This window comes from Ictalurus furcatus, chromosome 18 (assembly GCF_023375685.1).
Source record: "Ictalurus furcatus strain D&B chromosome 18, Billie_1.0, whole genome shotgun sequence".
NCBI lineage: Eukaryota > Metazoa > Chordata > Actinopteri > Siluriformes > Ictaluridae > Ictalurus > Ictalurus furcatus.
This window is the reverse complement of record NC_071272.1, coordinates 3,510,675-3,521,531: the sequence shown is the minus strand read 5'-3', so window position 1 is coordinate 3,521,531 and position 10,857 is coordinate 3,510,675. Positions and strand designations below refer to the sequence as shown.

Sequence of the window (10,857 nt, the reverse complement as noted above, 5' to 3'; positions counted from 1 at the left end):
TATGACATTATAACAGCTAGCCTACTAACTCCTGTCAAGGGCTAATGGCTGATGGGTGCAATTAAAAAAAAAAAATGTTTCATGCCATCTCTCAAACTCAGTAGTCAACAAATATATTTGTTCTAACTTCCAGGGGGAGATGGGGCCATCTGGCTTGCCTGGTATGCCCGGAAATACCGGGCCTCCGGTATGAAATCCTTAAACATCCCTGTATGATATCAGAGAGTATAAACACAGATCTTTAAATATAAGAACTCTTACACAATTAAACTTTTCCATTGAAATACCTAACAAGAAGGTTTTTTTGTTTGTTTGTTTGTTTGTTTGTTTGTTTTTTTAACCTTAGAACTCATTTCCATTATAAAGACTATATATTTGTATGCAAATAATTTCTGATTAAATTAGGGAATAGTGGGTGTGGCAGGAGTGAGAGGAGACACTGGAAAACCCGGACCACAGGTTAGCATCTGCTAATCTATCTATTAGTGTTTACATAATTTGAATAATGTCTGTTAATTGTCTTTAATTGATTTAAATACAGGGTACTGAAGGGCCTGTAGGTCCTAAAGGAGACGTCGGCCCAAAAGGCTATGCAGGGCCGGATGGAGAGAAAGGAGATCCAGGGAACCCAGGAGAACCAGGAGAGCAGGTAAGAGACCAGGATGAACTACTAGAACTACTTGTTATTAAAATTATGCTTAATAAACGCTGTATATATTTAAAAAATGATATGTGTTCTTTAGGGATCAGAGGGCCCTCCTGGTATTCAAGGACCCCCTGCATTGCCTGGTCTAGAGGTTTGGATTTCCCTTTATTTCCCTTCACACAATTCCAGCCATATGCTTTTGTAGTTATGTTGGCAAGAGTATGGTTGCAGATTTTGTCTCAGGGTATGTACAGTATTTCCCACTTTTTGATCAGGGGCCCTCAGGAGATTCCGGACTTCAGGGACCATCAGGTCCACCAGGAGCCCAGGTAGGGGTGTCTAACCTCATTAAAATACCCAGGGGCTGGTCATATACATCAGTGTATATGTGTAGAACATACATACATACATATATACATCAGTGAGTGTTCCTGTGCAGATTAGTTGCTTCTGAAGCCCAATAAGGCAATGTAGAAAATTATATATGCCCTTTCTATACAATTATGAATATTCATTTTTTTGTAACCTATGAGAAATTGTTCTATTGTTTAACACCTTGCTATAAAAGCATTACGTGTCCATTGACAGTGGGTTCACTTCTCTGGTATGGCTCTGGAATAAACGTCTCTCCTTTTGATCTATAAGATTGTCTGCTGGTTCTGTTTCGGGAAATAAGCAAAATTCTCCAACAATTTTCCTAAATATGTCTACCACAGTATATTGGAGGTTCCAGCTCTTTTTAAATTGGCCCTTCTCACTGTTAGCTTTATGCTTTTTGTCTGTAGTCATGACTAAATATCGCTCATTAAATTAATTTTCAGATGTGGTTAGAGAAAAAAAAAAGGCTCTTGCATAATAGCCAATTGTGTTAACAAAAAATTGCAATGTGTTGGCTGGTGAGCCACCTGTCCTGCTTTCTAACATTCTAAAACACTAGTGTTACTGGTGTCTTGTAGCTTGATTTAACGACAGACTGTCCAAATTAAAATTAGTACCATGTTGTCGAGTTGTCAGATGTTCACTCAGGCCAGGAGCAAACTTTCTTTCAGAAATGAGTGTATTGATTTCCAAAAGACAACGCACAGGGAAATGCTTGGATTGCTGCAGTGAATACACACTGGATATGCACTCCAGGAACCGTATCACATATTTTATTTAAACTTAATATAAAATATTAAATATTTCAAAGCAGCATTGTTGCGTGATGAGGGTAAAACAGAAATTTAAATGCAGAGGCCAATATGAGCAGTGTAACGCACTCATTTGCCAAAGAAAGCTATCTGACTCACCCACACTTTGTGCAATTCCACTCAAGCCTAAGTTTGTCAATTTATCCATTTTTAATAAGTTTTGTCCACCATTTTAATGAGCTGTGATTTTTGCAGGGAAGAATGGGTCAGCCAGGGCCAGAGGGAAGACAAGGCATGAAAGGAGACAAGGCAAGGTCATAGTGGCATTTTCATTCTGACTTAATCTCTTTGTCCTTTTCAAAGTCCTTCTGCTAGTGCTTCTTCTATTACCACAGAGGACAGTGTTTAAAGTTTGCACAGTATAATAGAGCTTAAAAAGGTTTTGAATGTCAGTTAATGAAAGCGTTTGTCTGTGTTAGGGAGATGATGGCATTAATGGACCACCAGGAATGATGGGTCTCACCGGTAGGAAGGTGAGCTTATCACAATCATGTCTTTAAAATATTTTCCACATGGATGAATGGGCTTACAGTACACGAGATGAAGATTACTATTAAGTCTGTACCAAAGTGTAAATGCTATTTAGTGTCATTACATTGCAATGCATTCCAATGAGCCATGCAAACTTGAGATTAAACTCTGTCAGACTGGCTGAAACCAGCTAGTGAAACGTTTCTACTGCCCCATTTAAACTTCTTTGATTCCACTGTACTTCACGGTTTCTCTATACCACTTCTCATGAACAGTGTGACTCCTTTTGGCTTTCTTTCACTGCATTGTACAAGTGAAGCTACCCTGTGAAAGCTATTTCTAGCAGAAAAAGCCTGAAAGTGTGAAAAGGATTCATTCTGTTATATATTATAATTAGTTACTGACATCATGCAGTGTTGGTGTTTGGTAAATAGACAGATTTAATCATAAATGATTACATATGACAAACCTTATTTCTTATTTTCCTAAGGGGAAAAGAGGCAAAGCTGGTTTAAGGGGCACAAGAGGACCAAGAGGAGAAAAGGTTCAAGTTCATTGGTTTAGTAGTGATACAACATTATCCATCCATCTTTGTCAATTGCAACCAAAGCTATTCTGATCAAGAATAATGCTTGATGTCTGACATTACTAATCATCATTATTATTATTAATATTATTATTATTATTATTATTATTATTATTATTATTATTATTATTATTATAGTAGCCAATAATACAACAAGCATCGACTATAAAATTGGAAAGTTTCAACTAGTTTCAACTAATTCTCTTGTATGTCCAATAGGGAGAGAAAGGAGAGATGGGTGAGAAAGGACTCCCAGGATGGGAGGGGTCTATGGTAAGTCTGCTCCACCCACCCAGATCCCAGAACAGTCCACATCACAGTGGTGCAATGGTTCTACAGTGACTTGTCTGCTAATAGTATTGAAGTACCAGCATTTTTTTTTTCTGCCAGGGTATTGTAGGCCAGCGAGGAGAGAATGGTGAAGAAGGTGCAAAAGGAGAAGAGGTACACAGCATAGCAGGCAATCTACTGAAACATTCTACATTGTTCATGACTATGTAACACGTATTGATATCCTTTTCGGCAGGGAGAGAAGGGTGATCAAGGGTCACCTGGTCCACCGGGAAAAGATGGCTTAAGGGTAAAGGTTACCTTGATCAGTTTGATCTTAGACAATATGTCCAGTATATGCAAATCTATGTTTGTAGAATTCTTTATCAATTTGTTTGTGTTTTAGGGAATCCAGGGTCCTTTGGGCCCACCTGGACTACCAGGACCAAAGGGCGATCGGGTAACTTGGGATCTTTATACATGATGATTTTGTTCAGTTTTAAAGTAATACTTCATCATCTGCCAAACTAGAGCTATTGACACATTATCAGTGGTGCATGCAGACACATTCTGACTATGAAAAATGCAGAAATCTATATCTAAATCTATATTTATGTATAGAGCTCTACTTATGCTGTTTTACAGACAATGATCACTTTAAATATAGATTTCTTTTCATATTAATAGTGGTGTGTATGTCTCTAGGGCAGTATCGGTCCATCTGGCCCAAGAGGGACACCTGGCATACCAGGAATACCTGTGAGTATTGAGCTGTCATGCTCTTTAATTTCTGAAGAATATTTTAGAAAATATTAGGCAAGATGACAAAAACATCTATGTTTGAAGATACAATTTTAAAATGTGTCATTTTTATATGTACACATCATGCCAACTTTGAAAGACTGGTACATAATAGCTAAACAGGAACTAAGGCCCATTGTCTTCCCATTCTTTGAAAAATGCACATTCTTGCATATCAAATATGTAGTATCTTAAAGATGTGAGAACTGAAAAAGCATAAGTAATTCATCTTTAAAAAGAATCAAACGAGGCCATTAAATGAGTTACTCATCACATTAGAACATCTTTGAGTGACACATTTCATATTTTTCCTATTCTGCAGGGATTGTTTGGAGCAAAGGTATGTTTTGTTTTTTTGTTTTTTTCGTTCTAAAATTAGAAGCTATGAGCGTTTAAAGTATTCATCAAGATAAATGTCCTTGTACAGATGGGCACTAAGTGAAAATGTTGTATCGCTAAAATAGAAAATCCATTAAAATTGAAAATTGCTTTTAATATTTTGGGATTTTTGATATTTCTGTTTGCTGGATAATGTTTAATGTTTAGATTGTTCAGATTCAATGCATTTCAGTCTGGACAGGAGGCTATATATAGAACAGTGCCCTATCTATATAGCAGTGTGAGTCAGTGAGTGAGTGAAAGTAAGAATATGTTGGTTTTTTTTACATTTTGTATTCTATATTTTTTAAGAATCTGTAAAAGAAATTACTACATATTCTTTTTTCACCCAGAAACCATAGGAAGGTGAAATTTTGAACTCCATGTATATGTATATGTATATGTATATGCATAATGGCAATAAAGACTGTCCATATGTACTTGCAGGGCTTGAAGGGTTTTCAGGGAGCTTCTGGGCCAGCTGGAAAGAGGGGCCTTCCAGTAAGTATCTTATGATTATAGGCAGTTTTGGTTTTATAGCCATTTATATCCGACTGCTTAACATTCAGTTGTAATTCTGCAGCACTAACACACAGTACATAAAAAAAAAATCCATGCATACAAATTGAATGTTAACACTAAAGACAAGGATGTAAATTGAATATTAGAAGAATAGGAGAGACAGTTTAATCAGCGCCTGGCTCTGAATGTTGAACAAAATAATTATTTCAAAAGGCCCTTTTCTTTGAGGACTGTTAAAATGTATTGTCTCTAAATAAATGAATATTTTTGTTCATTTTTTTTATCACTCTCTCTGTCTGCATTGCTGTTTGATGGTTTGATTATTTGTTTTCTTTTTTTTAGGGACCACCTGGACCCCCAGGACCTCCAGGCCTCTCTATGAACTTGACTATGACCCAAATTAAAGCGAGTCACTTCTTATTGCTTAATATAAATATTACGTAGGTTAATGGTGGGATCAGACAGGCAGAACACATTTTGGCTGCCTTAAATGAATTTAAGGTTTAAAGAATGAAAATAATGATTCGTTTCGAATTAAAAGTATTCGAAAAAAAAAATTTCGAATTAAAATAATTATTCGTTTAAAACCTTAAAAGAATTTAAGGGTTTTTTTTTTTTTACACGAAAAAATAAGATTCATTTCCCAGAAACAAGGCTTTTTTACTTTCTTGGAATTCCTTTTTTTGCAGTGTGACTGTTTTAACAGCGTGATGAATTTTCTTCCCAACAGGATCTGATGTATGTCTCAGACAAGCCCAACTACTCACTCATCCAGGTGCTCTTGGATTCTCTGTACCGTGACGTGAGGTTGTTGCTCGATCCTCCTGATGGCAGTAAAGAGCGTCCAGCTTCCACCTGCCTGGAACTGTGGCTGTGCCACCCCAACTACACCAGTGGTCAGAACCTCGTCACCTCATTATGCTGCTGTTTATTCAGTCAGAGCAGACAATGTTTTGCAGTTCCACACCAGGGTCACTACTGAGGGCACTTTCGCTATTCAATAATAGTCTGTTTAAATTGAACCCTGGTGTGTTTGTACCTTTGGTTCCTCAGTTCCTTAGGGAAGGTGTGAACCCAACAAGCACAACTGACCAAGCCAAATTGGGGAACCTGGAGCTGTGAAGCAGCAATACTATCTGCTGTGCCACTGTGTCACCCACACAAAATACTGATGTTTTAATCACACCTTTAATTTCATTAAAAATACACATAGTAATGCACAATATCCACTAATCAAAGCTTCTACCAAAGACTACCAGACAAAGACTAATATTTCTAAGGAAAGCAACTGTACATACATATGAGTGGCTGAATAGATTGCATTAGTTATCCTAAAATTGGGTAAAAGCAGACTGCAGAATTGCCTAGGCCTTTAGAACTAAATTGTATTATCATTTAATTCCTTATTCGCTATATAGCACCAGTTTCATGTTCTCTGTGCTTGGCTGGTTTCTGTGTTTTCTATACACACAGTTCAGGTGCTTCATAAGTGAATCTTCTTCTTCTACATACCAAAGTTGATTTGAAAACTTGTGTGACTATGTTTTCACCCCTTATGAATTCTTTCTTTGTTTTCTGGTCCATTTCAACCTGTACAGTGGTAAACCGAGTCTAATTTCTAATAGTACTAGACAAACCATTTAAAGCTGAGAAATCCTCTACGAAGCACATACCCATTTGAAGAACTTAAAATAATTAAAAGAATATATAGCGGTAATATGCTTTTTAAGTTGTTGCATCTGTTATAATTGCAGGGTTCTATTATATCGACCCGAATCAGGGCAGCCCTGCAGATGCTCTTTTGGCTTACTGCAACTTTTCTGAGCCACGGGCAGAGACTTGTCTTCACCCCAAAACTGCACAGGTGACTGCCCCCAATTTCCAAAGAACTCACACTGTATCATATTATTGAGATTCTTTTCTGGGAAGGAACTCTAAACCCATAATTATCATTCCCCACAGCTGCCCATGAGAGCATGGTTGAATGACTCCGTAGCAGATAATGCTTTCTACTGGCTCAGTTCCCTTGAGAGCGGTTTTACGGTAAGCAAATTTAAGGGTGGTTGATTTTTTTTCTTTTGTAAATGAATATACTACTTATTAGGATTGGATAGTGCAGGACATATTATAGGCTTTCTAGATCAAATCAAATGCCTTTTCTCTCCTCTTTGGCCAGTTTGAATACACAGGGCTCACAGTGATCCAGGCCCGTTTTCTGAGACTTCAGACCAACCTGGCAGAGCAGAGAGTGACCTACTCCTGCTCTCCCGGACACAGACTGGGACAGACACAGCGACACGCACGCTTTCTCACCAGTTCAATACGGCAGAGCTACCAGGGGGCCCTTCCGGATTGTGTGGTATAGGATATTTAATAACATTAAAGGAACTCTCCATCCTGAAACACATTAAAGATGTTTCTAAGGAAATATATTGTAGGAATAGTGAAGACAGGAAATGTTCGAGTCGGTGTTATAGAATGCAATTCAGCTATAAAGTACAAAGCATTTGTAGCTGGTTAGCGATCTACAAGATGATGAGCATGATGGCGTATGTCGACGGTAGCATGAAAGTTGAATCTTTGGAACCTGATCTGATTAACAGAGCGTACAGATAAATCCCACCGGCACCACTATCAGCAGGTAGTTGAAGGTTATGCAGGAAACTGTTAACCCAAGTGAAAGTGTGTGAAGATTCAAACAAACAAAAAATTATTGGATGCCATGTTAATTATCAAGATTAATGTGCAAGTCATTCGGAGTGATATTTTTTTTTCTTTAACATTTGGTCTATTTAACAATCATAAGACTTTCAGCATAAGGTGTAAACGTGTGTGTGTGTGTGTGTGTGTGTGTGTGTGTGTTTTCAGCCTGCCAAGGAAGTGGATCCTGGGCCACGAGAGTCTGTGCTTCAGTTTGTGGATAAAGACCTGCTGCCTCTGCGGGACGTCGCAGTGTTTTCCAGCAGCAGCCTTTCACATGAGTTTGGCTTCACTCTGGGGCCGGTGTGTTTCAGCTAGAGCGTGAACGAGAGAGATTGCTTTAACGGGTATAAGCTCACACACAAACGGCAGCGGAAGAAGAAAGAGGTAAACTGTACTACATGAGGATGAAAGGAAGGCCTGTGGGTTGTACCTCATGTCCTTTACAATCCTCATTACACGTTAAAGACACTTTAAGAGCTCACATTTTTACTGGTGCACTTCAACAAACGACCCATCGTTTTTTGTTTACACACATTAGCGTTTTGTAAATTATACATATATTTTTGGACTGTGTTTTGGGTTTTTTGGGGTTTTTTATTTTTTTAAATTGCATTTCAGTAATGTGGGAAGTCAAGCGCATGACAGAGTGTTCATGTAACCACTATGTGGCTGCACGGTGTTTAACTGAAGAACCAGAAAATGTTTCCAAATGATATATACACTTATGATTCATCTGGATTAGTATCATTATATATAATCATTTTTTTCCAAGCTTTCCTATTTGAAATAGAAGCTTTTATAGTAAAACAATGTGTTTGGAAGAGAACGCAGCTTTGACTTGATTTGAACTGTCTATAAGACACATGAAACAGTTTGAAATGATTTCCCCTTTATAGTGCTCAACATTATGTCTTATGGTTTTAGAGCTAATTGTGATTTTTGCAGCTCAGTGTTAACCTTATCGCTGTCAAGTCGTCATGTTTGAATAGGTTTTCATTTCTCAGGTGCTAACGTAATATAACAGGGAAATGGAACGGCTATGCCATGGTTCATGCTGTGTTTGTTACAGATACATAACATGGCGTAAAGGATAAAGCATGACACGGTGTGGAAAATAATCAACAGTTGAGGGGGGGGAAAGTGCACATAATGAAGTGTTTTACTCCTCTTATACCACAGCACTTTGCCAATGCTAAAAATATTTATTTATTAAAGAATGACACACCATACTTTTTATTGATTATATACACTACCGGTCAAAAGTTTGGAGACGTTCGACTGAAATGTTTCTCATGATCTTAAAAACCTTTTGATCTGAAGGTGTATGATTAAATGTTTGAAATCGACAAAAATAGGATTGTGCCGACATATTCATTTCTTTCATTCGAAAACTAACGTTTTATTTACAAAAAAAAATCATTTTTAAACGGATGCCTCTGAGCGAAATATTCCGAAAAGCAGCCAATAAGAGTCCAGTGTCGGTGTGAACTCCTTTAATACTGTTTAAAAAGCATCTCAGGGGGAATCCTCAAGAAATCGGTTGAGAAAACGCCAAGAATACATTTCTGGAAATTCTAGGCAAAAAGCGTGTCTACTTTGAAGATGCTAAAATATTAAATTATTTTGATTTATTATTATTATTTTTTTTAAATCACAACATAATTCCCATAGTTCCATTTGTGTTACTCCAGAGTTTTATTATTATTCTAAAATGTGCGTGTTTATATGAACGTAAATAAATAAATAATGAGTGCGTCTAAACTTTTGATCGGTAGTGTAGTTGCATTTATGTTTTGGTATGTCCACAGGGCGAGTTAGTTCCTGTTATTACTTACGTTGTAGCAGCTATAAACAGTCGTTCCCTGTTTGAGATGTTACTATAGAAACAATAACGTACAGCCGGAACTATTATCTGAGCCTTGCTGTTATAGGAAGATCATGCACACCTTCTAATTAATCTGAAATTCTGCGGGATAAAGAAAATGAATCAACACCTTCTGACCAAACCGAATCAAGCATTCAACAGTGCTGTGGTGTAATACAATTTAACACACGACTAAATATTTTATTGTACTGTAACACAGATAAAAGAAAGAAAGACTCGCTCATGATTTGTGTTTTGGTCTTTCGTGAAAAAAAAAAAATCTGTCTTTACTGAAAACAACAGAAATTCTGGCACTTCATTCATTCTTTTACAGTTTTAGATAACGTAAATCTCTTGGTTAGTAAATATCTATATCAGCAGTAATTATATGTAGGCCTCAGGTAGCACGTGGCAAGGCATGTTTCTGAAAATATGGTTGTGTGCTTTCTTTATTTGAGAGATTTCTTTAGTGTCATTGGAGAACTCATTATAATCTCCAGGAGAGTCACACTTACCAAAAAAGCAATGTCACCATACATACACTTGCATACTATAATCATTATAACTTATTTGGCTGAATTAAACAAAGATGCCTTGGACACTATTTTTTTTTTGGTAATAAATATTTTCTTTGTAATAAGTGGTGACATTTTAAGTCATATGCTGGTCATCTGCTCTCAATATATGATTCTGGAAGAACAACTGACATGTATTCCTTTGTAATTTTTTTTGGTTGTTTTTGTATGTTTTGTGTAACTGAAATTGACACTGATGTTTATAAAAAAAACAAAAAAACATTGTCAGCAAGTGTGTATCTTTTGGTTTGTGTTGAATGCTCTGACATGATCGTGAAGAGGAACACGAGCAAGCGTTTTTTGGACAGCAGTGTAAACGTTGTAAGTGAAAAATGGGTGAAAATCGTCTACTGACAATCAGTATTGTAAGTTGTGCCTAAAAACTGCTGCTGTAATCATAAAGACTCATCCCAGGATGAGTGTTCATATTGTCATACTGAGCCCTTTCAACACACTTACTGTTTGGTTTTATAGCATACAGATGTAGAAGAGAAATGGTTATAACCCCTTGGTGAATTATTTCATATAAATTACATTTAAAATGTAATGTAAAATAATGATTTATGTTTCCATTAAATAGTATTGAATTGTTGGTTTAAAAATATATACACTATATGGCTCCATAGACAAACATTGAGAGTAGAATGGGTCGTACTGAAGAGCTCAGAGACTTTATACATGGCACTGTCATAGGATGCCACCTTTGAAAGTTCCACCTAGCATCTGCACTGGTCAACTGTACAGTGAATGGTATTATTGTGAAATAGAAGCATCTAGGAGCGACAACAGCTCCACCACGAAGCTGTAGACCATGCAAACTCACAGTGATGAATGACGCTTTACTATCTGGC

General features: G+C 37.0%; 1 protein-coding gene across 2 annotated transcripts; it reads left to right on the top strand.

Annotated features, from left to right (window-relative positions):
* The first annotated feature begins 137 nt into the window (after positions 1-137).
* LOC128622821 (collagen alpha-1(XI) chain-like) lies at positions 138-10,185 on the top strand. Of its 2 annotated transcripts, XM_053649575.1 has the most exons (14): positions 138-187; positions 406-459; positions 542-649; positions 744-797; positions 922-975; positions 2,032-2,085; positions 2,256-2,309; positions 2,798-2,851; positions 3,113-3,166; positions 3,284-3,337; positions 3,420-3,473; positions 3,570-3,623; positions 3,869-3,922; positions 4,287-4,949. In XM_053649575.1, exons 1-14 carry the CDS (start codon positions 140-142, stop codon positions 4,335-4,337), a joined length of 801 nt encoding a protein of 266 aa, XP_053505550.1. In that variant the 5' UTR covers positions 138-139; the 3' UTR covers positions 4,338-4,949. The 2 variants fall into 2 exon arrangements, with proteins under 2 accessions (XP_053505550.1, XP_053505551.1); XM_053649576.1 differs by lacking the exons at positions 138-187; positions 406-459; positions 542-649; ... (8 more) ...; positions 3,570-3,623; positions 3,869-3,922 and adding exons at positions 5,207-5,760; positions 6,619-6,728; positions 6,827-6,907; positions 7,041-7,223; positions 7,733-10,185 and having other exon boundaries at positions 4,089-4,843.
* Positions 10,186-10,857: the final 672 nt, after the last annotated feature.